The sequence below is a fragment of the Eucyclogobius newberryi genome, unplaced genomic scaffold (genome assembly GCF_026437365.1).
Source record: "Eucyclogobius newberryi isolate DKJ021-1_F unplaced genomic scaffold, fEucNew1.0.hap1 SCAF_15, whole genome shotgun sequence".
In the NCBI taxonomy this organism is placed as follows: domain Eukaryota; kingdom Metazoa; phylum Chordata; class Actinopteri; order Gobiiformes; family Gobiidae; genus Eucyclogobius; species Eucyclogobius newberryi.
In genome coordinates this window covers 17319025-17345008 of record NW_027315779.1, presented here as the reverse complement: position 1 = coordinate 17345008, position 25984 = coordinate 17319025, and the positions used below count along the sequence as shown (strand labels likewise).

Below are 25984 nucleotides of genomic sequence, written 5' to 3'. Positions count from 1 at the left end.
TTAACTATTTCCTTTGAAGTCAGGTCATAAAGTTCTCCTCAGAGAACATCCCTTCTTGGCATGTTTTTTCTCTCCTCAATTAAATTTTTTCTTGCAGATGTTTTAGTTTTTTCTCCCTTTGTTTCTTTTTTTTCAGAGGCTATGGCTATAATTTGTCCTCTCAAGACTGCTTTGGAAGCATCACAAAGGATGGGCAGAGACATTTCCCCAGTATAATTTTCCTCCAGATAAGTCTTAATGTTGTTGGAATTTTTTTCTTTAAACAAAAGGTCACTAAGCAGGCTGGCATTGAACCGTGTGTTTTTTCATCTTTCCTCTATGATTCCAATCGCCGCAACAAATTAGGATTCCCTCAGAGTGATTTACAATCAGGTCCATGACATCAGCATAGAAAGGGATATCACTCCGTGGTGGAGCGCACACATTTATAAAAGTGAAATCCTTTCAATTAATATTCCCCTTAACCAGTACATATCTGCCCTTTTTATCCTTACATTCAAAACTCTGTTCAAAAACTATTCGGTCTGAAATAAAAATTGCAACTGCCCTTCTATGTTTTATGTGCTCAGAGTGCCACCATGACCGGAATGTTCACATTCTAACGTTTGATGATGAGGTTAGAGGGCAGGGGCCTAGTGGGGTTTATTTAGAAATATGATACACAAATGTTATACCTTTTCATTATTATTTGATGGATTTGACTTATTTTTACAACCATATTATTCTTATAATTTAAAGTCCTTTCAACTGATATTCTCAAAACTGACAACTCTTTCTGTGAAAGGAGTGAATTTATGGAATTATCTTGACAAATAAAACAAAGAATCAAGAAAAATAACTGCATTTAAGAAATACATGAACCATCTCATAATAAGTAATTATGAAAAAGATTAGGTTGTTGAGCGAAAGGACTGGAGATCTGTTTGCAATGTATTTGTGTATGTTATTTTATATTAAATATGTATTACAGTGTTTTAAAATATCAGTGTTAAGTACAAATTGTACAAATTCTTTCTGCTCCTTTTCATTCAGTCTTTGTACAACTGCTTTTAACTGATTATGTATTTGTATATGTTATGAATGAACAAAAATACAATAAAACAATAATCATATATTTTGGTTGAATAGTGGCACCACTTTCTGAAGCAATTGTGAAGAAAATATTTAACTTTATTTATTCTGACAGAGAAAACAATGTATTCTTTGTTCTAGTTTTTGTTTCATGGATATACCTGGTGATTACAGTGTGATTTCCCATAAACCAGCAATTCTACCTGTCCCAGCTCAATGTTTACAGTGAAAAGTGTCCATTGAGATGCACTAGTTAATAAGTTGAAGAGTAAACAAAAGAGCCATAGACAAAACCTATATGCTGCTGGGTCAATGATGGCTAAACCATTTATCACTCTATTGTGTCAAAACACTTTTGAATGATGTCTCCACTGGTTTAACATAAGGCAAATTGAAAATAATATGAGTGACAACACAAGCCTGAATCAAAGACCCAGGAGAGACCCATACAGAGCTTTAGAAATAAACTTTAACATTGACATACACATAATGGAGGGAACTGAAAGTGAAATACAAATACATCACAGCTAACTAGAAATAGCCTACTATATGTTCAGTGTATAAATATCAGTTAGTTTGCTTGTCTATTAAAAATGAGAGGAAAATACTGGTTTCTATTGTCAAAGGTATATCTTAGCGTCACAAAATTATAATTTGCGGTGAGGAAGTAAATAAATGTTTAAATATGATAAAGGTCAACACTGTATTGTTCAGTAAAACTTCCAAATGTCCTTAATAAAACGTGTATAATCTCCTACAAACAAATAAGATGAAATACATTTGTTAATGTTTAGCCCTGATGTTCCATTTCGCTGGGCGTTATCGCTTAAAGCACTTTTATTTTCCCAGGTTGTGATATTCTTCAGATAATCCCAAATCCCCCATTCAAATCACATCAGTTCACGTTTCTTTTGCCCCCAGTCAACTCTAGTCTGGAGTTTACAAACTTTCAAAACTTTTCCAAACACATTTTTGAATGTTTGACGTGAACACAACCACAGTCAAACATTGGTAAAGGAGCTTGCTTTTAAACCTGTCAGCGGATATTTCATCTTAGTAACACATGCAAAGAAATCAGACCAAAACTATCCATAATGAATGTAAAACAATGTGAAATGGGAAAATACTTTTGTACAGAAAACAGCTGCCAACATTGGGCATTATTACTGTTAATAACAAAACACAATGACACAATGACACTTGAAGGAAACAGATATTTTTGATTGATGATTAATGATAAAACACACACACACGCACACACACACACGCACACACACACATACACACACACACACACACTTACACACACACACACACACACACAAACGCACACACACACATACACACACACACACTTACACACACACACACACACACACACACACTTACACACACACACACACAAACGCACACACACACACACACACACACACACAAACGCACACACACACACACACACACTTACACACACACAAACGCACACACACACACACACACACACACACACACACACACACTTACACACACACAAACGCACACACACACACACACACACACACACAAACGCACACACACACACACACACACACAAACGCACACACACACACACACACACACTTACACACACACAAACGCACACACACACACACACACACACACAAACGCACACACACACACACACACACACACACAAACGCACACACACACACACACAAACGCACACACACACACACACACACAAACGCACACACACACACACACACACACACAAACGCACACACACACACACACACAAACGCACACACACACACACACACAAACGCACACACACACACACACACACAAACGCACACACACACACACACACAAACGCACACACACACACACACACACGAGAGAGCGAGAGAGAGAGAGCTCAACGCAAACACTGTAAAATGACCTGACATGACCCACCCTTTTTCTTTCTTTTTTTAGCTTAATTCTCGTTTTTAAGGAGGAAACATATATAATAGTTTCTAACAGTGTGGGATGAGCGGCAGGTCCAGTGCAGCAGAAACACTTATTTCTAACGAGTTAATTGGGGAAGAGTGGGGCCCGTTCTCTCGTCCAATAAAAAGATGTGGTGTCAAACGCGCCATTCTGCTCCTTGTTTTATCCCCGCGAGCTTTCATAAAAAGGCCTGAATCAGTGCGAGCGCCGGGACTGAGAGGATGCAAGTTCAGGAGGAGTTATAGACTCTCCTGCTGAGTCTTTTTTCTTTCCAAACGCACTTTTCCCGTCGTCAGAGTTGGACTGCGCGCTGGCAACAATTACTGGGCCCCGCGCAAAGACTCTTTTTTTGTCCTGCTGAAGTTCAAAGTAAACAGAATCTGGGAGATGAGCCAAACGAACCGGCAGTTATCTTGTAGCACACTGTGGCCAAGGAGGGAGAAAATAAAGACAGACTGCGGCGTGTGCGCTCCCAGGATGACGCTGAAAAGTGAGGAAAGTCGTCTGTATCTGGGCTCGAAGTCGCGGGGCAGAGGACGGGACGAGGCGGATGGATACACAGGCGGATATGACTCCGTGCGAACTTGTGACATGGAAAAGCAATGGTCCCCGTCCCACGCGTCTGCGCCCCAAGACGAGCTCCCGAAGCCCGAGTGCTCCTTCTCCGCCTGCGCCAGTATCTCCGACACCGCGCGGGAGCTGTGCAACGCCGTGTCCGTGTCTCTGGGTCTCACCATGGGGTCCAGCGGGGACGCGAGCGACACGGAGCCCGCGCTGCTCTCGTGTCCGGCCAGTGAGCAGCGGAATGCGGACTATTTATACAGCGGGCCGCCTGCAGACTACAGGTGTCAGGGGAAGCCACTGGGGTACAAAACTTCTGAAAACACGGGTCAAATGCATCACCACGAGTCCCTCCGGAGCCCAAGCAACGACCCGAACTTCTCCGTTAGTGAATCGGTTAATGACTTAACTTCCAAAGAGCGTCTGGAGCGCGCGCTCGCGGTCTCGTGTCCATACGCGCCCGTCATGTCAGAAAGCTTCGGGCAAAAGGAGAAAGAGAGCTCATGCCGAGGTTACAAGCTCCAGAGTGAAGCCTGCAGCCGCGGCGCCTTCCACACGGAGGACCACGGCGTCAAAGTCAAGTCCGAGGACGCGTGGGTCGGAACTTACAGCTACAGCGACAGGAACGTGTGGGCATCGAGGCAGCGCGCGCTGAGCGTGCCGCACGCGGTGACCGCGAACCCCGCGTTCATCTGCAGCCCGTACGAGCGGAGCGTGATGTGCGCCCCGGAGCAGTGGTACTCTGCCGGCGGCGTGATCAGGACCAACTACCCCAGCCCCAGCTACGTGAAGCCCGAGGTGGGAGAGTGGCTGGACGTGGCGTACAACGAGTCCAGGTAGCACTCAAAACACTCATAAATAATAATAATCATTTATCCTTTCTGCTGGTTTCACGTTTCTCCGGCCCACGCAGCAGAATAGTACAAGTCTGCTTTTGCCGTTAGAATGAGAGTTCCCCAGCTCACTTCATCCAGCTAAATCATGACTTGATATTACAGTAGTATAGTTTTATTGCTCTGTGTGCTGGAAAAAGTGTAACTGAGACTCACTTTATGCACCATTGGCAAAACCATTGGCAAACACTTCAAAGCTAAACATATTGAGAAAAACACTAGTTCAGATTTTATTGAAGAATGTGCAAATAATAATAAAATAATCATCCTCTTCATAATAATAATTACAGTGAAAATGTTATCAAACACACAACACAATGCAACCGATCAATGTAAAATAGTGAATAATAGTCTGAGCTTGAGTATCTAACAGGCCAAATACACAAAATCCTGTTTTCCCCAGACTGTTAACTGTGTCTGTGGTTTCTGTGCAGATCACAATAAAAATGTCTTCAAAAGTCCACTCCATAAAGTTTGCAGTGATTTCTCTCTGTTAAGTTGAGCACCATAAATGTCAATAGCGCAGAAATAAATCAAACAGTAAAATCTCAAGTTCCTTGTTAAATCTTTTTTTTTTTGTTATTGGATGTTTTGCCCTTTTCAAGTTTTTCTCCGGCTCGTAACATTTGAACAGCCAAAGAAATGTGAATAATTAAAATAGCTCATTATTTCTTCTCTGATGACTTTTATGCAATTTCTGTTAGAGTCATTGTCAATACAGTTTTATTATAACAGGGTTTTCTTTTATTATGTGTTAAGTACAGACACACACACACGAGTACAGTTGAAACGGCTATTGAGAAAGTCTAAGAAAAAGTGTTTCAACAAAATGAAGATATTTTGTCCTGCATTCTGGAAACATGCCGTTGATATATACAGTAGGCTAAAAATTTTTTTTTAAACTACATATAAGCACCTTTTTAGACGCAGCACTCTTTCCATAATGACCTTCAAACCAGAAATAAGCTTAAGCTGTTTGGCCATAACTTGTCACCAAGGCCACACTCCTCACTAGATTAGGAAAAATATATCTTTGTGTGAGTTTTTAAAATGTTATTGTAAAATGATTATTTTAAATGCTGAAATTTACATGTGTATATGATTGAAATTGTTGATAATTTTGAGATGTGGAGAGATTTGCACATTTAAAACTGAATTTGAGTCATGATTCATGTTGAATCATGACTCAAAGACAATTGGATGTAGAGGTCTAAACTACTGGGTTATAGGACACATACACATAATAAGACCCCCTGAGAATGCTATGTCATCTAATTAGCAGCAAACTTTAGATTGTGACCAGTCAAATTGTGTTTTATGATTAATTATTTGTGCTTAATCTTTCAGTTTCTCCCCACCATAATTAGCCCCGCCCTCTTAAAGTTGGGTCGATCATCTACTATTGCAGCAATAATTCTGTTTTGCATCTAGACATTATGAAAGCTATGAACATGCAATGACTAAAGCCCCAAGTAAAGCCCTGTTTTTAATGATTATGAGTATTTTTGCATTGGCTCTATACTAGTGTTAGCCACGTCATTGTGCGTTGTTTATAGTTGCTATGTGATGAAGTGTGCTTCAAATATGAACTGCCTAAACCCAGAAAGACATTGAAAATTGGGTGTTTCCTCTGGCTCCCTCCAAGCAGGGTCACTAAATATTTAGATATTGTGTGTGTATAGTGGAGATATTCTGCAGGTCCGTTCATGAAAACCCCAAATAAATGAATTATTCCCATCTGTCTTTCACTATGAAAGCATGCATAACCCCAAAACAAATTCAGGAACTGTACATTTTTCCATATTATTTTTGGCATACAATACTTATCCAAAATCTGTAAGAAATCAAGCCTGTCTGTCTTAAGTTGTTTCAGAAATGATTCACTGGTCACTGGAGAAAATCCGTTTTGGCTCCCTGTTGCTCGTTTCTCCTGTCGCTATTTCTAAAAAGAAAAGGAAAGCTCCTTCACCATTTGCCTCTTGTAACTGTAAAGTGGAACATTTAAGTTTTTTGGGAAAAAAATACTAGGGACATTTTTTTTTACTATGAAATAATACTCAGTACTATAACACCAGTACTTGTATCACACGGATAATGCTTCTTACACTACATTATTTTCTCTTTTACACAATGTAGATCTGTTATTAGTATTATTTATAGGGCTGTGCTATAAATACAATTTTACAGCCAATTCTGACAGTAAACGCATGTGGTTTGGATCAGGCTTTTTTGTGTAAAACGGTACTGATGAACATTCTGTGCTATAAAATTGAGATTGAAAGACAAAAAAATAACTTTGAATAAGAGAAGAGAATAAAATCTGATACTTTTTGTTGTTGCCATGATATCACCAATGCAAGAATTATAATAAATACATCAATGATGTTATGGAAATGTAAAATGTAAACACTTTTTACATTAAGTTTCCTATTAAATCTCCTCTTTCCTCCTCACTGTTTGTACCAAATTGTGTGGCCCGTAAGCTTCTTTCATGCATTTTCTTCTGATGGAGACCGAGGTATGAAGAGCTGCCTCTCCAACCGTTTTGAGTTTTGACACACAAACGACAAGTCGTGACAATAGGTTGTGGTCCTAATGTAATACTGTGTAATTGTGCTCCTATGTTGTCTAGATTTAAACACAAATTGAACGTGCAATGCCATTTTTTTTTAAACTACAAGAGTTGAACATCTTCTGTTGCTTTGGAGAATTTCAAGAGATTGATCTATGACGTAGACAAGTCATTCACTATGTAACCAGTTGATGTGTTACCAAAACATTTCATCAAAATACCTAAATAGATTATAGTTCAAAGCTATAGATGCATATATCTGCTGTCAATGTTAATAAATACTTAACGAGGGCCATCGGAAATATTCATGTGTTAATGCAATCACTAAAAAGTATTTCGCAGTTTAATTTTGTAGTTCAAGTTTCAAACAGGGTCCAGGTGCATTTGGCTGACAGACAAATAAGCTTCTCATATAGATTATCTTATGCTTATTGCCTTTCCGTTTCCAGGCTTTAATTTTGATATATTCTGATAAAAGAAAACCTGTTTTATTCTACCAAAGAAAAATGAGATTTAAAAATTCTTAACCCTTGTTAAATGTAGAGGTTTTGTGGCCTGGGAGTATTTCATCCTGAACCAAAAGATATACTGGCTTTAGTTCAGATTTTCTCTGTGGCTTTAAAAGTATTAAGTCTGTAAGCTCATTTTGTGCATTGATTGATAGACCATTATGTTACATTAGAACCTGTCTAGGACAGGACAATATTGTTCATATGCCTTTATTTTGGGGCTTCACTTACAATTTTACAACTTCCTTTTATTTTAATTAGTTAAAACGCATGTTTTTAATAAGTTTTTGTATACTGTTTTCTGAACTTTGATCTGCATAGTGGTGAGTTGATGCGTCATCTCCTGGAATTGTTCCACTCATAAGTTTCTAATCGTCGTAATCATCTTGGTGGCTAGTGAACTCTCCTGTTACATATGTCTATGTAACAGGAGCAAACACACACAGCTTAATGTATTTTAAAATGGGTCAGTGGGCTGTTTTAACGTGTACTACTGCAGAACGGAGCTCAGGGAGATGTTTACTTTGTTTGGCCTCAATTTGAATTCTTCATCATGTTTGTGGAGTGAACGAATTTCCAGACAGAAGTGGATGCACAACTATTGACAGTGGGGGTAAAGTGTAGCATTTCCCAAAGCTGAAAACCTAACTCTATTAGAACTTATGCTGCCAACTTTGTGGCAATAACAAGTTAATTAGAAAATATGGCTGTATGTGTCAAAAAGGCATTGAATACTTATAAACATAATGTCTTTTATATATATATATATATATATATATATATATATATATATATATATATATATATATATATATACAAATATATCCCATTTGGTATATTAAATTTGTCAATTTTCAAATTGAATTTAAATTATAATTTCGGTGTAGTCCTTTTTTTTAATGGCTTTCTTTCCTGCCGCTAAGACTATGCACCAAAGGTATCCATTTATTGTATCCATGGCAGGAGTTTTGAATCTCTTACCTTTACCAATCAAGTAACATACACAACAGTATTTGCAGGGCCAGAGAACTTGCCAGTGGACACAAAGTTTGAATTCAGCAGACCTATCCAATCCTATCTTTCTCTTCCTGTATATTGGCCCTGACATCTGACTTTGAACGTTTCTAACTTTTCTGGTTAAATTTAACTATGAACATTGAATACATATAATATTAATAATAATAAGTATTTCATCCCACCTCAGGCTCACTGAAGAAATAATGATGAATAAATAAATAGAGTTTTTTACAACATTTGTCAAATTGCCAAAGCCATAAATCAATCTTAGTGTGTGCAGTGAGCTACCCTCTGAATAAAACTATTCAATTCAATTCAATTTATTTTGTAACGACCAAAATCACAACAGCAGTTGCCTTGAGGGGCGACAGTTGTCTCAGCATCAAGTGTCTTTAGACAAACGTCCCAAGCTCCCGTGTCCTTAGACCCTCCTTCAACTCTAGTCGTCATGTTTGTGACATTTAAATATAAAAATGTTACACCCCAACTCTTTTATAAATCTATGCTGATAAAATGTCACTATTTTTACAGTGACTTTGTAAACAAACCCCAGTCTTGACAAACTGTTGTTTTGTGCTAACTTACTTATAAAAACATCAGCAGCAGCAGCAGCCAATGTCAGCACTTCCACCTGAACCTGCTGCGAGAGTGTCCCTAAATATTGCATGACAAAAATGTAATGCTTTGAAATGGCAGTTGGACCTGTACCTGACCCTATAAAACTCCCAAAGACCCCCAAAAAGAAAATATTGACCATTTTTTTCAGTTGATAATGTCTGATATTTTTCCTGCTGTTGTGACCAAAACCCTATTTAAAAATTTACAGCAAGGCTCACAGATAGTTGAAGTTGAAGTAAAGTTCACAAACATTTCACTTTTTTTAGAAGGGATTATGTTTTTGTATAATTTATTGTGTATAATGTATTTTTCTGGTGTACAATGTAAATTGTAGTATTATTTCTAATGTATGTAAACATACATCTACCTTAACTTTATCGTTCTTCAATTTAATATTTAATTCATCACTCTGAGCTAGAAGTGGGAGATAAGACATTTATACAATCAAAATTTTAGTTTTTGAGATCTTGACATTGAAGATTATTAATGTCATCTGGAAAAATCATCTGAAAACACACACACACACACACCATTATTATCTAAAATGATCAATTACAGCATGAATATTTAATACAATTTTAGCCTGAACAGGGCCGCTGGCAGCCATTTGGGTGCCTTAAGTAGAAATGCTCAGTGGTGTCGCCCCCAACCAACTTTGAATGTGTAAAGTAATACATTATTATACATACATACATTATTGCATAAATCAAAATCCTAAGTGGTACACTCAACCAAGATGTCAACTGGACACTGTATTTTGGAAAAAACAGACGTTTGGACCCTCATCCAGAGTCATTCTCAATCTGCGGATCAAGTCTGAGAACTCTGCCCAAACGTCTTGTTTTTCTGGAAACAGAGTCAACAATGAACAATGGAACACTCCTGGATGAATGAGGGATTTCACTGACTCATATTCTGGTGAATTTTAAATGTAATATTATTTCCATCTAATTATTCAGTTTAATATGAGGGCCCCCGCAGTCCCTAAATGTCCCTGCTCCAGTGTCTCTTGAAGTGCTTCTTCTGCTTTTCTGCAGAACAGATTGAGGCTCTAGACCCTTTCTGTTTTTATTATTCATTTATTAAACACGATTTAGACGTTTGAAAGAAGTTGAACCACTTTGGTTTGCACACGTCGCAGTGTCAGCTCTGCACATCCTGTTTCATTGAGGCCAATCTAAAGACGTATGCTGATCAAACGTGTTCCCAGCTGTGCCCCTGATCTGTCTGGGTCTGTTTAAACTGTGGCTTGTGGAGCTGCCTGTGCACGTCTGAAACTCACTATGGAGAGAGAGAGAGAGAGAGAGAGAGAGCACTCGAGTTTTTTACAAAATTAATAAAGAAGTGAAGACAGAACAGGCCTAATGTACTATGTCATTCAATCCAAATTGCCTCAGGTTGGTCAGGTTGGTGCCCCTCGGATCACTTGTTGCCTTATATGCGTAATGAACAGTCTGAGCAGTGGAGGCCTGAAACTAAGAGTAATAAAATGCTTTGCACAATGGCACAAAACATTGGATTTGACAGTCTTTAATGAAGTGTACGTTGTAGTATGAGCTCCACTTGGATCAGAGTTGACACACCAGTGGCGTGCGGTCAGGGCAGTCAAGGCAATCAGTGATCGATCAAAAAAATCTAAAATGGCCGTGTGTCACAACTATTTATGAATTGTGCTAAAATATGTCCAAATAAGCCAGTTTTCCATTCACTTCTTCTGCTGAAGCTTGGTTGTGTCTTTGTCATGGCCTCTACAGGCAGCTGGGCAATAGTGCACGGGAAGCATGATTCTTATTTTGTGGCAGTGGCTTAGTCTGTGGCCGTGTTCAGAGGCCCGTTCATGCTCTGCTCTCTAACATGAGCTTTAATAGCCAGAGTGGACAGCAGCTTCTTTTATAGGTCTGTGCATGCGCTCTGAGGACAAGACAGCCTCAACCCACGCTGAATAAACCTGTGTGTGAATCTTGGATGTTTGCAGGTTTTGCCCTAACTGAGCATGTGAGAAGTGAAGCAACAGCAGCGCCAATTTTCATCAAACAGACTTTTAATATCTATCTTTTAGAGACAAGTCTTTATTTCTAGCTAAGGCAATGTTCATGTATGTTTCTAATGATTAGGTGTTACTTTGAAATATTTAACATTTAACAACAAAGCTCAGTAGGGTAGGCCTTTGCCCTTCATGTGGGAGGCCGGGATTCAAAGCCCCTCTTTGCATATTTGATTTTTTAAAATGTATTTTTCACTTTTGTGTTATCTTCTAAGTATTGAACACCCCAAGTCTGCTTGCCCATCCATAAAAGTCACCACATGCTACTGTTATACACACTATAAAACGTTTCCCTTATCCATACCTTGAGCCAGAATCTCAGTCTGGACCTGGCTGATGGATTAGCAACTAGTGCATTTTTGGGTACTCCACAATATTGACACAAAATTGACAGTGACATAGTAAAGTTTTTTGTACTTTTTTAATCAGAGTGGATGAATAATAGCTTTGTTCTATCTATCTATCCATCTATCTATCATCTATCTATCTATCTATCCGTCTATCTATCCGTCTATCTATCCGTCTATCTGTCTGTCTGTCTATCCATCTAAGAAAGGAAGCTACAAGCTTTTAGAAGTGGTTCAACACTGAACACTGCTAAGAATCTCCTTTCTCTAAACCAATAAATGAGTTACTTTGGGAGTTTGTAAGTGACTTAAGTGAATTAAGCTAGAGCCCTAAAATCTTGTGAACATTGTGATCAAATAGTAATTTGAATAGACGCTAAATCAATCATCTTTCAAAATGTATTTATTAAAGTGGACCCCCCTTTATCTGCAAGTATTTTTTTTGTCTTTCATTGCCTTTCCATATAGTAGAGCCAGACATCTGTGGAGGTAATGCTTCTAAAACACGTCCAAAATGTGTGGGTCCAAGGCTGAAGATGTCCACACACTCCCTTCTACTCCTCAAATCTTTCCCATTCAATCCCACATTCTCACTCCTTTCTCCACTCCTACTCCACGCACTAGTCCTGAGTGCACAAATACAGTTGTGGTTACAATTCGGATACAAATAAAGACACATTTGCAAAAGCAATTACTGATTTCTATTGATGTGTTATATGTTATGTTTGGGCTTTTTTGCCTCATTGTTTGGCTCATAAAATATATTTCATCAAGACCTTAAAAGAAAGTGAAACTAATGTACAATTAATAACTTTACAATGACTTGAGCAGATGGTGTCTTTTTATGTGATGTTGGCAGGTTTGAAGGGAGCAGAGAGCACATGTTCCCCATGGAGTTCTTCTTCCCTCCTCAGAGGACCTGCCTGATCTGCTCCGACGAGGCATCAGGCTGCCACTATGGGGCGCTCACCTGTGGCAGCTGCAAGGTCTTCTTCAAAAGAGCGGCAGAAGGTAACAATATTTTCATCTTTGGCACAAATTATAACGTTTGATTTAAATGAGTGTAAGTCATTCTTATTAGTGTTTTTAATTGACTAAAGCAATGAAAAAATAATGATGATGTTTTGATTTGGCCTAGTCAGACCAGTCTGTAAACTGAGTCTGCAAGAACCATTATTGTCAGGAAATGTAATGTAATGTAATCTGCAATGTATAACAACAGCAGTAGTACATCAACAACATTTTTTGCATAAAGTACAATATAAGAATACTAAATACTATTGTGCTATAAACTAATATGTACAAGAGTTAACTGTGTGTATGACCAGTATATGACCTGAAAATGGGTCTAAGGAGATATTCCTTAAAATTAAAATAAAAAAATCCTTAAAAAAAAAAAAAGAAAAAAAAATCCCTTTGACCTCTCCAACATTTTAGCTTTAAGAACCTGTCAGGAGCAGTGAGCTCAGGGAGCCATGTCCAGATCTTGTGCTTGGCTTGGTCAAACCACCATTGCCTTTTTTACAAGTTTGGCTGTCTCCCAAACACTGAATATCCAGCAAGATGCAGATCTTTGTTATACAGATAAATGGAAAAAGAGAGGGCTTTGTTGAAGGCATACCTAGTAAGGGGAGGGTCAGGCGTCGCCCTACTGCAGTAAAATAACATTTGCATATGATTTGCAGCAAATGATCCAGATTTATCTTTGCAACTCAAATTCAAAGGACACAATGTAGTAGGATAATGCAAACACAATGAGTTTCAAATGCATTGGTCACCAACGTTTTATTTTTATTTTCTATTCACAAATATGTAAATGTAATGTTAAGTTTTAGTAGCTTTTTGTCTGAATGTTGTAGGTAAACAGAAGTACCTGTGTGCCAGTAAAAACGACTGTACAATCGACAAACTGAGGCGGAAAAACTGCCCCTCGTGTCGCCTGAAGAAGTGTTTTGAAGCCGGAATGACACTGGGAGGTAGGATTTGGAATGTTATATTTATTCTGAGTGTTCATTGTGCCCCTAATCACACATGTCATTTATCTGTGGGAGCTCCCTTTTCTTTGGAAAGTGGCTCAGACTATACTTGTATATGTACCTGTATATGTACCTGCAATAACCTGTACACACCAAGTATGCTTTGAACAAGCTGGAAAGTCCTAAAAGTAAAACTATTAATGGTTTCCCCTGACCAAGTACTTTATTCTTTTTGCACTACACAACTAGGCTGGCTCTCTTCAATTGGTGCATCATCACAATGGGGGATGTTACTGATAATCAAGCCCCTGACTGAGCTGCCATGCAATTTAGACCTCTCCCATTCACTTCTCCTTACTGTCACCCAGACCTGCTTCATATTAGGCTGTAAAGATTGACATGTAGTGGACTAATTTTAGTCTTGTGTTCAATTTTCACTCTTCCATTTTCTCATTCTGTTAACGGTGAAAATTGTACTGGAAGCACAAAGCTGACATGAGACATGTGAATTAAAGCAGGAGACATGCTGGTAATTTTGCCACCAGTCTGACAAACCCATGGCGGGAAGATGCGATCTAATGCTGTGATTGTCAGTAAAAGGCACACCTTTCCAGTTGTGGCCAAAAAGAGCCCTTTTTCACTTATGTTCTCATCATAAGTAGACATGTAATTCACCTGTGGCATTTTACAAGGAAATTTATTCCAATTTGTACATGTAAAAGTAAAAAGTGGGTCTTAATATGCAGTATTCCATTCATACTCGCAAAGCCTGAGATATTAATAATGCCTCCACTTGAAATGCATTAAATCACAACGTGCAAATAAGAAGTCTTAATCACTTTTGAAATAGCTGTTCACTGGGATCATCTGTTTGAGATTATTGTACATTATAATTTCCTATCAGTACTCGATTTTACAAGGAGAAGGAATTTTTATTGCATTCTTAATTATAGGCTGGCCTTCATTTCATACATGAGCAGTCGTCTGACGTGTGTCACTCATTGCTCACGCTGCAGTCCTCAGTACGGTTCTCTTTGTCCAAATGACCACCTGGCTCCCACTGTAGGCTCCTAGTACTTTCTATTGGCAGATCAACTGAAGCACAGTATGCAAACGTTATGATTGGAGTGGCAATGGGGCTGCAGATCCTTGACAAACTCAGACTTTAACCCCTGGATTGCGGTTTCCATCATGGCTCCAGAACAAACTGTGCTTCTGTGTCAAATTCTGCACTTTGACACAAATCGACAGAGATATAGAAAGTTGAATATTTTTTAAGTTGCCTGTATGATTGACATGGCTGCTAAACTTGTCTAAAAAGCAGTAGAGAAGCTAGTAGTAGGTAATGTGTGCCTCAGTGACATCTCCGTCACTTTCAACAGAATGAAGGAAATGACCACTATTTGGTGTAACATGGCTGCCATATATTATTTCTGCTGCTGAAATCTATCCCATTTCCAGGTCTGCAATCGCAGATAGAGCCATGTAATATGTCCTCAGTGCTTTGGGCCAGATCAGACGGACCTCAAAAAATATTTCTTCTACCCCAGCCAAGTACATGTTGTAAAAGCTTACTTCATCCTAGACTCGACCAGGCTAGGTGTGACTGCACCCATGGGACACTACAGTTACATTTTATAAATCTAATGGGAGGCCAGCACTGAAGGGCAGTATTTACTAAAACATAAGCAAACATTGAGCACTTTAAGTGTGCATCATGTCAAAAATGAAAATTGTCAGGATTAATACTAGAGATGTAGGTTGGTGTAATATCTTATTTGTCTAAACCACTTTATGAAAATTAACATGAACATTTTAAGTATACACATAAAATAAGTTTAATTCTTGTAAGATTGTTTATAAGACATGCATGACATTATAAAAGCTGATTGCATTTTATTTATTTTTCATTATCAGATTTTACAACTCTCTTGTTTTACATAAATGTAATGTAAGCCTCACCTAATTTACAAAGCTATAATTCATTGTATAAAATGTATTCTAAAAAAGGTAAGTGTTTTTTAATGCCACAGTGGCCAGTGACCAAAAAAGTGAATGGTCCATGGTTATAAATCCACTTAATATCCAAAAATGTAGGTGCACCAGAAGTTCACACTTGCTGTTTTCACTGTCTAAATCACTAAATATTACATCAGTCAGTATTAGTGTTAAATACCTGGTTTTGACAGGATAATCCTATGACAATTTTAAAGTAATTGCAGGGTTTGAATGGATGGCAAATTAGACCTGTTCCCTTTGTGTCGTTCTGTCAAACATGTCATTTTGTGAAACTGACTTTAAATTGGCGAGCCAATCGCGTAATGATATCTGGAACCCGGACACTGATACTAAAATGGCTTTTCAAAGCGCACACTTTTCAACAGAGAAGATAGCAGAGCTTCGACTCTACATTCATAAGATGTTTCCTGTCTGTCGACGAGATGGTCTCAGTAACATCTGGGTTGCAGGCATAGTGAGTAGTAAAAAGTATGTGAAGTCAAGCCAGAAACTACTAGTTCTCAAAGTAGAGTATTGTAGAATCAATTAGAGGTCATCCCTAGCATTTGTCAAACAGTTGAATATAAATTATAATTTGATAAAAGCCCACCACAGACTTTAAACTGATTTTGGGCCATATTCCCTTGTCTAAAGAGTGAAGGTATGACGACTTAGGTTCATAGCTTGAATTTCTCCTGTCTCCTGGCGTCATGTCAGATCCTAAGGTTAGCTCAACCCCACATATTTACCTTGTGTTCTCTGCAAAGATCAAGAGTCTTCCAGCCTGAGTCAAAGATGAGAAATTCAAGGGGAGGAAACCTTTAATTAACCATTTGTGTCTGAAATGTTTGTTCTGCGATCACTTATTTTAGACCTTTAAATTATACAATATAATATAATCTGCTATTTTCCACTGTACTGTTCTGAAAAAAACTGTTTCAAAATAGGTGAGGTGATATTTTGAATAGAAAAGAGCTGTTTTAATGATACTCTTCCACTCACAGAAGCTACATTACCAGACCATTTTGTAGATATGTACTTTTCTTCATAATAACATTTTAGGGGACACAAACTCATTAAATAGGTCCCATATTTTGCTTTATTTCCTATTTCATAATCTACCCTAAGGACATTTGTGATAATATTTTGCCTTGTGTAACATGCATAACACAATTGATATATTGATATACCACTCATCTCGAGGAATTCTGGGTATGGCACAGATGTGACTAGCTGCACTACTCCAGCATTCTGCCTACAATTGCTTTTAAAATCTCAGTTTCACACACAAAACCCCAAAATACGAGGTCCAATTTGCTGTGAGAGATGGACAAAACCTGTGAAGTAAAGCTTCGGCAGCTAAACAATCAAAGCTAAGGCACTGTAACCTCGGCGGAAAATAGACCCTCTCTCAAGCTAATGATGCTGATGCTGATGCTAATGCGGTTCCTATAGAGATGCCCCTCGCTACACAGATGAACCCAGTCCCCTGTGCGCACTCACCAGGTCTCTGTGGGACAGACAGAGGTCATAACTCTAGAGGAGACATGGCTTTCCAGTAGTCGTTCTATTGAGATGGATCCATCAACATGGGGCATATGAGTTCAAGTAATGGTCACATTATAAGACACTTATTTTGTTTTGAAGAGACTGATGTTTGTTGAACGATCTATTTGTTTTGGGCATCTGACTTTATTGTACATTATTGTGGTTGTGAGTATGTCCCGACCGATATGGATTTTGGGGGCCTATACAAGAGCGATGTATAAGGAAGTTGGAGGTGCCGATATAACTGTCGAAAAACGTTTATAGATGATTATAAAAAGTGTGAGGCATCACTGATTTTCTAAATAAAACTGTGACTGTGGGATTGTGACTGTGGGATTGCTGCCTGGTCACATTTATTGTAATAGAAAAGTTATTTTTTGTGTGTGTGTGTCTGTCACTGGCTTCCATCATGGCTGTCAGTGTAAAATTATAGGCCTGGCTTAAGTTAAAATGACAGCATCATCTAAAAACTCTTGGAAGCATTCTTGAGTCACAGTTTGACAAAGGAAGTGGTGCAGTAACTTTATGTTGTATCTCATGAGTGGAGCGTAAGGCAATTACTCTCATGTGTTGCATTGCGGCTGACTGTACTTTCCGTGTGGAGCAGAGCAAGCTGCACTGGAGTGTAAGTGCAGGTTGTCATGTGGAGCAGCTGCCCCAGGGCTTTCAGATTTTGTGAAAGGAAATTCAGAGCTTTGTTTTTCTCTACCACTGGGGGCCAGGTGTTTTGTTTTGCTTCTTGTCTTGTGTCTATACAGGAAATCAGGAATTACTTGCATGGTCTATTAAATAATAAAACCTCATCCATTCTTGAAATGATGCATTGCATTGTGGATGAATCCAGCTCCAGTGTATGCTCGAGGGTTAGAAAAAAAACATTGGGCTCTCAATTTTATTGTCAATAAAATCAATATAAGTTATTATAAATTGCTAATATTTTAATAGAAATTCGATTGAATTCAATTTATTTTTGCAATGCCCGAAATGGGCATTAGTGAGAAAAGATTAAACAATGTTCATAAGGATAGCATCTTGTGTCCCAAGCTTCCCTGTCCTTAGGCCCTCCTTCTCAGCAAGGATAAACTAGAAATCTCAAGGAGTTCCTCAATGAAAGAGAGATCCTACTCCCTTGGACGGACAGGCATATGTGAATGAGTCCAATGGTTAATTGTGTTTCAAGGTTATGGATGACCTATTCAGTTGAGGTTTTGTTCATGGACTCAACACCCTGTAAGCTTTATTATATAAGACAGATAAGTCCTGGTCTCAAACCACTTTGGCTCAATGGGTAATAGCCCATATATGCCACGCTATAACTACCAGACAGCACATTTATAACAAAAACATCTTTAAAAAGACATTGTAGACAATTGTAAGACAAGTATAATAATATTTCAGTAATATTAATGCAATAGTAATAGTAATATTAATGCAATATTAAGTCAGAAACATCCATAAGATTATTATAGGCCCCAAGCCTGGTCAAACAGAGCTGAACAGGCAGGAAGGTGAAAACCATAACCAATTAATTTTGCACACCACACCAGGCTAATAAAATAATTTGTGGTATCAACAACAAGCAGAAAGCCAAAGTCACAGATGGCACAACTAAAATATCATTAAGTAACAAATTATATAATTCCTCAGCTCGTAAACTGAAGAAGATTGGGCAGCAGAAGAGCACAGAGGAAGAGGGTTCAGCCCAGGACTCGGCTGAACCTGTCCCAAACATCTCTCCTAAGTCGGACCTCAGCTTCAGCTCTCAAATGGTCTTTGTCAACATCCTGGAGTCCATCGAGCCAGAGGTGGTGAACGCAGGCCATGACTATGGACAGCCTGACTCGGCTGCATCGCTCTTGACCAGCCTGAACGAGCTCGGAGAGAGGCAGCTGGTCAAAGTGGTGAAGTGGGCCAAAGGACTTCCAGGTGGGAACTGTTTCTTCAATACAGTAAAACTGAGTTCAGAAAACTCTTAATAACTTTTGAAATGTGGTAATATTTCCCTTTGTTTCAAACAGGGACCTTTTAAGAACACACTGACACCTCTTTTGTTTGAAATTTTTGAGAAGTCTTTTGAGAACTGTCACTGTGCCCAGAGACACAGTGTGACTGCATGCAATACATACATGAAGGATTAGAAGAGGTTTTAGAATAAATCTGTATATGACAAATACAAACTTCAATTTGTCTGTTTAAAATGACTCTAACCTTGGCAGCAAGATGAATTCTGGTGATTTTTGTGAGTTCACAATCTCTTGAGAATCCATCTGGTTTGACTCCCGCTGATTCATTTGCAGTCTGCACATTGGTTTAACGGGCCAATCACATGTCATTTAGGACACGCAGGAGGGACTGGAACCAATCACGGAGCAGCAATGTGGTTTGGGTGGACGTCAAAACAACCTGAACCAAAACAAACAAAGACTATTTTGTTTTTTGAAAATTTGCACACAATAATATTTTTACATTTGTGGATGAGAAAGAGGACTGTGCTTTTCTGAACACTGGATTTAACACGATTTAGATTGTTCTGCTTCTTCCACTGTTTGACGCTTTGACCAATCAGCGTGAAGCCTTTTTTTTAAACTACCTGACGGCTTTTGGCAAGAGTTTTCTCAGAGAGACAGATCAATCTGGTGTGAGCCAGGTTAAAATTACCCTGTTTACATTGGATGAAGATAGTTTTAGTTTACAGCGGAATAAGTAATTATAGATAGTAATGTAACAGAATGTGCATTAGGATGGCAGGGGTTCATCCTCACTACAGGCTTCCTTACCAACTTGCTCAGTTTTTCCAACATAGTCTTTTCTGTCTCTGGACACAGAGAGAATTGTCCACCATCGATCTGTGGGTGCCTCTGTAAACAGTGACAGTGTTGTCTTTTTGTAGGCTTCAGAAACCTGCAAGTGGATGACCAGATGACGGTGATCCAACAGTCCTGGATGGGTGTCATGGTTTTCGCTCTGAGCTGGAGGTCCTACAAAAATGCCAACGGCCGGATTCTTTACTTCGCTCCTGATCTGATTTTCAATGAGTACGTATCACAATATGATTACTATTCAGTTCGTACCATGATAAGTGGGGTAGCCAGCCAGTATTCCTCCCCTGCACCTCAGATACGACTCAGACACTAGTTTCTGTCATCTATCTATCAAAGAAATGCCTACAATCTCAAAAATATAAAGTAGCAGAAGCTGGTGCATGTTCATACAGTTTCCTCCCTTTTGTTCTTTTGTTACTGGGAGATTAAAATTACGAACAATGGGCCGGAGCTTTCACAGGCGCATAGTCCTGGTGAGAGAAAATGATTCAGGTCTCATATTACTCATGACAGACAACAGCACTGGTGGGATTATTAATATTAATGCTCATACACACAAATTGGGAAGTTTTGCAGCAGTATTGAGAGACACACACCATGCATTGGGCTATAATCTCCATACTGAGATTCCCATTCCATTATTAGTGTAATGTATACAGGAGGGACACATGAGCCACTAGTGTCGTTTTGTGTTTTTTTAAGTAGACTTAATGCTAGTTTTTTTGTTTACATAAATTCTAAATTCATACACCTATTGTGTATATATTTTCCTTGTTTTTAGAAATTAAAAGAAGAAAATAAGTACTAATGTATACAGTAATTAATACTGTAAGTTTGGTTACTCCGAATGCCTTTTTTGACCCAACCTACTCCTTCTACTTGAAAAGTGACACATAAAGTTCACGGCTTGAAATGGAATTAATGTACTACTACTGTAGTAAATGTATCACTAATTTGAAATATTTCATGCTGATACATTTCTAGACATTTGTCAACGTGTTTGTGTCGCCAAAATGAACCTGCGATTATAAACAGTGTGGGCACCATGTCTTGGGCTTCATCTATTCATGCTGCATAGCACATTTGGTTGTAATGGATCCAATTGTGCAGCTGGAGCTGATATTTCATTAAAAGGCAGAAAATCCATCAGAAGCCTGAGAGAATCCATTATGATCCAGACACAAATCTTGGAGGCTCAAAAACCTGCACCAAAAACTCACAACGGTCCAACTCTGCCTCCTTTGCTCGCACCCTCTTGTATTAACTTAATGAAATGAGAAGATACTCTGGATTACCCAGTTGCTTTTTAAATTAATAAATGCTTCAGGGTTAAGTTGTTGAATGAATTGTATTTGTGTCACTTAAAGTAATAGCAATTGTTTCTTTTGCATGCTGTGGTGGAGAGTAAAGAAGTTTACATGCTTGAGTGACACAAAATGTATTATTAGCTTGAATGAATAATAAGAGCATAAGTCATTATTTTTAAGTCATTATTTATCTGTGACTTTCTGTCAACTTTGCCAGGTGTTCTCAAACGTATTATTAATATTATTATTTAATTTTTTTCTATTTATTTCATAGTTATCTGACCGAATTTGACTAAATCATTAAAAAGAATACAGCAGATGTAATACAGTGTCATAATTTTAAAATTACATTATTTTGAGACCCCTAGCTCAGGCCAACACCCAATTTTGGAACCACTGATCGATGTCACCAACATTGTCCTTTGACATGTGTCTGAGAAAAACACTTGCTCCGATATGCTATCAATCAGAAAATTAAGGGTGACACCCAGCAACATTTATTCAAGTTTTAGTTCCAACCTGTGTACAAGTCTATAAAACAATAAAAACAATACACACATTGCATTTTAATAATAATTGAACAAACGCTAATGCTAATGCTACATTCTCTCACCTAGAGTGGGTGGCGCATCAAAAATGTGCCAGTTTAGCGCTAGAATATTTTGATGCTACGTTCAGACCGCGGCCGAACCGAACACCTCTAGTTGGACGCCTGGTTTTGTAAAACAATACAGCTTACCTTTACTGTATTGTGGGGCAGATATGTAATAAGCTAGTCTGTTCAGTCTCCACCCTCCACATAAAAGTTTCATAGTGCACCTTTAATCACACTATGATCGCTGGCTACTTCTCTCAAGGATTGAAATGGGACCATTGATTATTATAAGAGCACTTGTGTTGCAGTTGTGTTTAACCTGTTGTTCAAATGCTGCTGTTGACTTATGTCCAAATCCTGTGTCAGAGTTTGTCTGCTCCCTGAATAAAAGGCAGTTTGACTTGGAATAAAAACTGGCTGAATGCTTACGAGATGTAGAACCTCTCTCTGGATTCCAAATTACCAGTCATTCATTTTGTGCTATATACTGTTAATGATCAGTCGGCGGTCAGTCAGTAGTCTTTCAGTCATTTGCACTTTGCTCACACGCTCAAGTCACAGCATCGCGCTCAATTCACTCAAAACACAGGATTTGCTGCACGTCATTTGTGAAATTGCCCCACAATCAGCCCATGCTCTTTACATGGGAACGCAGCAGTTCACGCTCACAACACATGCATGTCTTTGGACGGTGGGAGGAAGCCGGAGAACCCGGAGAGAACCCACGATAACACGGGGAGAACATGCAGAGAGATCATGTGATGTTGGTCTGGTCCGGGAATCGAACCCATGATCTCCTTCTTGGGAGGCAAGAGCGCTAACTGCCTTTGCCACCGTGCACCCCTAAGGACCAGTGTGTTGTTGTAAAATACCCAATACACAATCAAGAAGAGCAACTAAAACACATTTCAAAACCTTTATCCAGCACACATTAGACATCCATATAGAGCAAATAGAGAAATGCTAATATTAGAGCGGCTTGTATTGTGAAAGATCCTAACAGTCAGATATCAAACTTATTCAAATGAGCATAGCCATCTTATTGTGTACTCTGCTGCTGTCCACAGTGATGTAGGCCTTCAGAAACTGTTTCCTTTGAATGACCACATTCACAAGTAACACTTTTTGACTGGACCTAATTTGGGCTCAGCTTGTGGCAGGTCTGAGGTCAGGTTTCTGAAAGGAAGGAGGTGACGACCAGGCTGAAAGGGAACAATGGCTTCTTTATTTCAAAATGATCACAGACGAGCAGTAGTTCAGCCCAATAGCCTTTGACAGAATCAAACATGTAAAATCATAGATTTGTTCTATTTTGGTAATGGTGAGGTTAATAATTACTTGAAAATTAATTATCAAAATAATACCATGTTTTCTCTATATGTCAGAGAAGTATTGTGGTTTGGCACATCAAAACTCTCCAAGTATAAGCTCGGGCTTATAAGAATCCGAGATGCTTCAAGCGCGACTTCACACATATGGTTTGTATTTGCATAGCTAAGATTCAGTGTGCCAAGAAGCAGGGACTACAGTATTTGTGTGGTTTGGTCTGAGAAGTGATTTTAGAATACATACTAAATATGTCATTATGCTGTATCATGGCATGTCTTAACTTCTTTCACATGTTTCAAGTCTAATTGGCTTTGTCTCAATATTTACAATGTGAGGTTGCTCGTCCCGTTTTCTTTTTCTTTCCAGAGAAGCTAAATACACCCCAGTCTTTTACTTGATTAATAATGAAGGAATGGAGGACCAATGATTTGGTATCTGTGAGACGGATTAGATCTGGTGGCTGTTCTTGTAGTTATTAAACACCTAATACTGTTGAGACTGAACTAAACAGGGAAACACTGTTGTTATAAACACTATTGTTTGAAACAGTGACCCTGAGCCTCAGCTCACACTGTATTATGGAGCAAATCCATCACAGTGCACATAACACTATAATGATATGGATTTGACCTGTGCCCTTTACTTTTATTGTAACATTAAAGACTAAATGAGTGTCCAATGTGTGATTTGAACGTCCTCGCCCTTTAGATCTTGTCCTGACCTTTCCCTGTCTCTTCAGACACCGGATGCATATCTCCAGTATGTACGAGCACTGCATCCGCATGAGGCACCTCTCCCAGGAGTTTGTGTTACTGCAGATCACTCAGGAGGAGTTCCTGTGCATGAAGGCCCTGCTCCTCTTCAGTATCAGTGAGTTCACTTACTCTCTGTGGATATTAGAACTAATACAAACTTGTACATGTGTAAACATAATGCTGACTGACAGTGTCCCTTGTGTGCCCAGTTCCTGTGGAGGGTTGGAAGAATCAGAAATATTTCGATGAACTGCGTCTCACCTACATCAATGAACTCGACCGAGTCATCAACTATCAAATGTCCAACAACTGTTCACAGAGGTTCTACCAGCTCACACGCCTCCTCGATTCCCTGCAGATGGTAAGAGATGCTGTTAAGACTTTTGTGGTGAAGGTGAAGCTTAAAACTTCATTACCCCCCCTTATCTTCAACCTGTGAAGTATGTATTTAAATATATCCAAGTAGTTCATAGCTCTTACAAACCCTGTGGCACATCTTTAATATTCACAAAGGGCAAACGGAAAGGGACCGCCAACGTGCAGTCAATTCTAGCACTGCTTTCGGCGCTTACATCCGGGGTTGCGATAACTAAAATAATGAATTATTGAAGTGCAAAAGTTACTCATTTATAAGAATAGCGTCAGGTACTCTAGCTTTAATGTTTGTTTTCAAATAACAATACACTTCAGTATATATCGAGTGTACAAAGACCCTTTATAGGAACATTAGGGATGAGTTAAAGTTGATGTGTGGTGGGAAACGCTATTCCTCCAATCTACATCTGTAACTTTTAGAATAGAATATTTAATTGCAAATTGCATTTGCATAATTAAAACTAATTAGTCGTAAAATCCTACATATTTTTTTAAGAAATTAATATTCATACTAAATAAATATAGGTAATAAATATAAATACATTTACTAAAAGAAAGCTTAATGTTTTCTTTCTGTATGTAGGATTTGTTCAAAACGATTTCCTTGACAATGGTGGATTTAAAAAATACATTTTGGGATACAGCAAATGGTATTGAGTAACAGCAGACGATGCTATGCTTCATTTGTGGAAAATATGTCTGCAGATTTCAGACACTCTGCGTGTCATAATATCATCTGTAATGTGGTACAATCGGAGACCTTTTCCATCCGAGCTCACATTCACTGTCTGTTGTGTTTCAGACAGTGAAGAAGCTGCACCAGTTCACCTTTGACCTTTTCGTTCAGGCGCAGTCACTGCCCTCAAAGGTCAGCTTTCCTGAGATGATCGGCGAAATCATCTCCGTACATGTACCAAAGATTTTGGCAGGTTTGGCCAAACCGATCTTATTTCATGAGTAAAGAAACTGTGCTATCATCTCAAGTGACTCATCCTCCATAAACTTTAATGATGGCGTTGTACTGTTTGCTACATCTTCAATCTAATCACTCTGAGTGTTGTTTTGCAATTATTCCAGTCTTCGTTTCCATTTGGCCATAATTGAGATGGTTTGTTTAAGCTTTTATCTGAAGTGCTGCGAGGCCTCACCTGCTCCCACTGAAGCTCGAGACACACTTTACACAGTTAACCTGCTCACTGTGAGCAGAGGTTAAACACATGCCATTTACAACACAATGGTCAAATCACTTGAAAAAAATATTAAGGACAGCCCAGAACAATTGAGACATAGATCTCAAATGTAGGTTTGCTAGAATTGCTGCCTTCAGGTGCTCGTTTTAGGCAACATTTAACAACAATGCTTATAAATGTTGCATTTGCCTTTTTGCCTCATAATAGTTCTCAAATCCAAGAACCCTAAACTGTAAATAGATCTATTATTATTATTATTATTATTGTGGACCTATACATGTCTTTTTAGAGTCATTGGGTGTTGTACATACAGTTGATGTCCGGTTACTTTTACTTAGGATATAAGATGTTCATAGATTTCTTGTAATATTTACGTACTTTCATACATTTTAAATCATTATCAAATATAGTGATTGTTTAGCGCATTAGGCGTAATGGACGATTTTTTTGACCCAAATCTGAGTCTCA

General features: G+C 38.6%; 1 protein-coding gene across 2 annotated transcripts; it reads left to right on the top strand.

Annotated features, from left to right (window-relative positions):
• The first annotated feature begins 3431 nt into the window (after positions 1 to 3431).
• ar (androgen receptor) lies at positions 3432 to 25745 on the top strand. Of its 2 annotated transcripts, none has more exons than XM_072446450.1 (8): positions 3432 to 4457; positions 12481 to 12632; positions 13481 to 13597; positions 18791 to 19069; positions 20034 to 20178; positions 23936 to 24066; positions 24161 to 24312; positions 25129 to 25745. In XM_072446450.1, exons 1-8 carry the CDS (start codon positions 3448 to 3450, stop codon positions 25285 to 25287), a joined length of 2145 nt encoding a protein of 714 aa, XP_072302551.1. In that variant the 5' UTR covers positions 3432 to 3447; the 3' UTR covers positions 25288 to 25745. The 2 variants fall into 2 exon arrangements, with proteins under 2 accessions (XP_072302551.1, XP_072302550.1); XM_072446449.1 differs by having other exon boundaries at positions 13460 to 13597.
• The last annotated feature ends 239 nt before the right edge of the window (positions 25746 to 25984 follow it).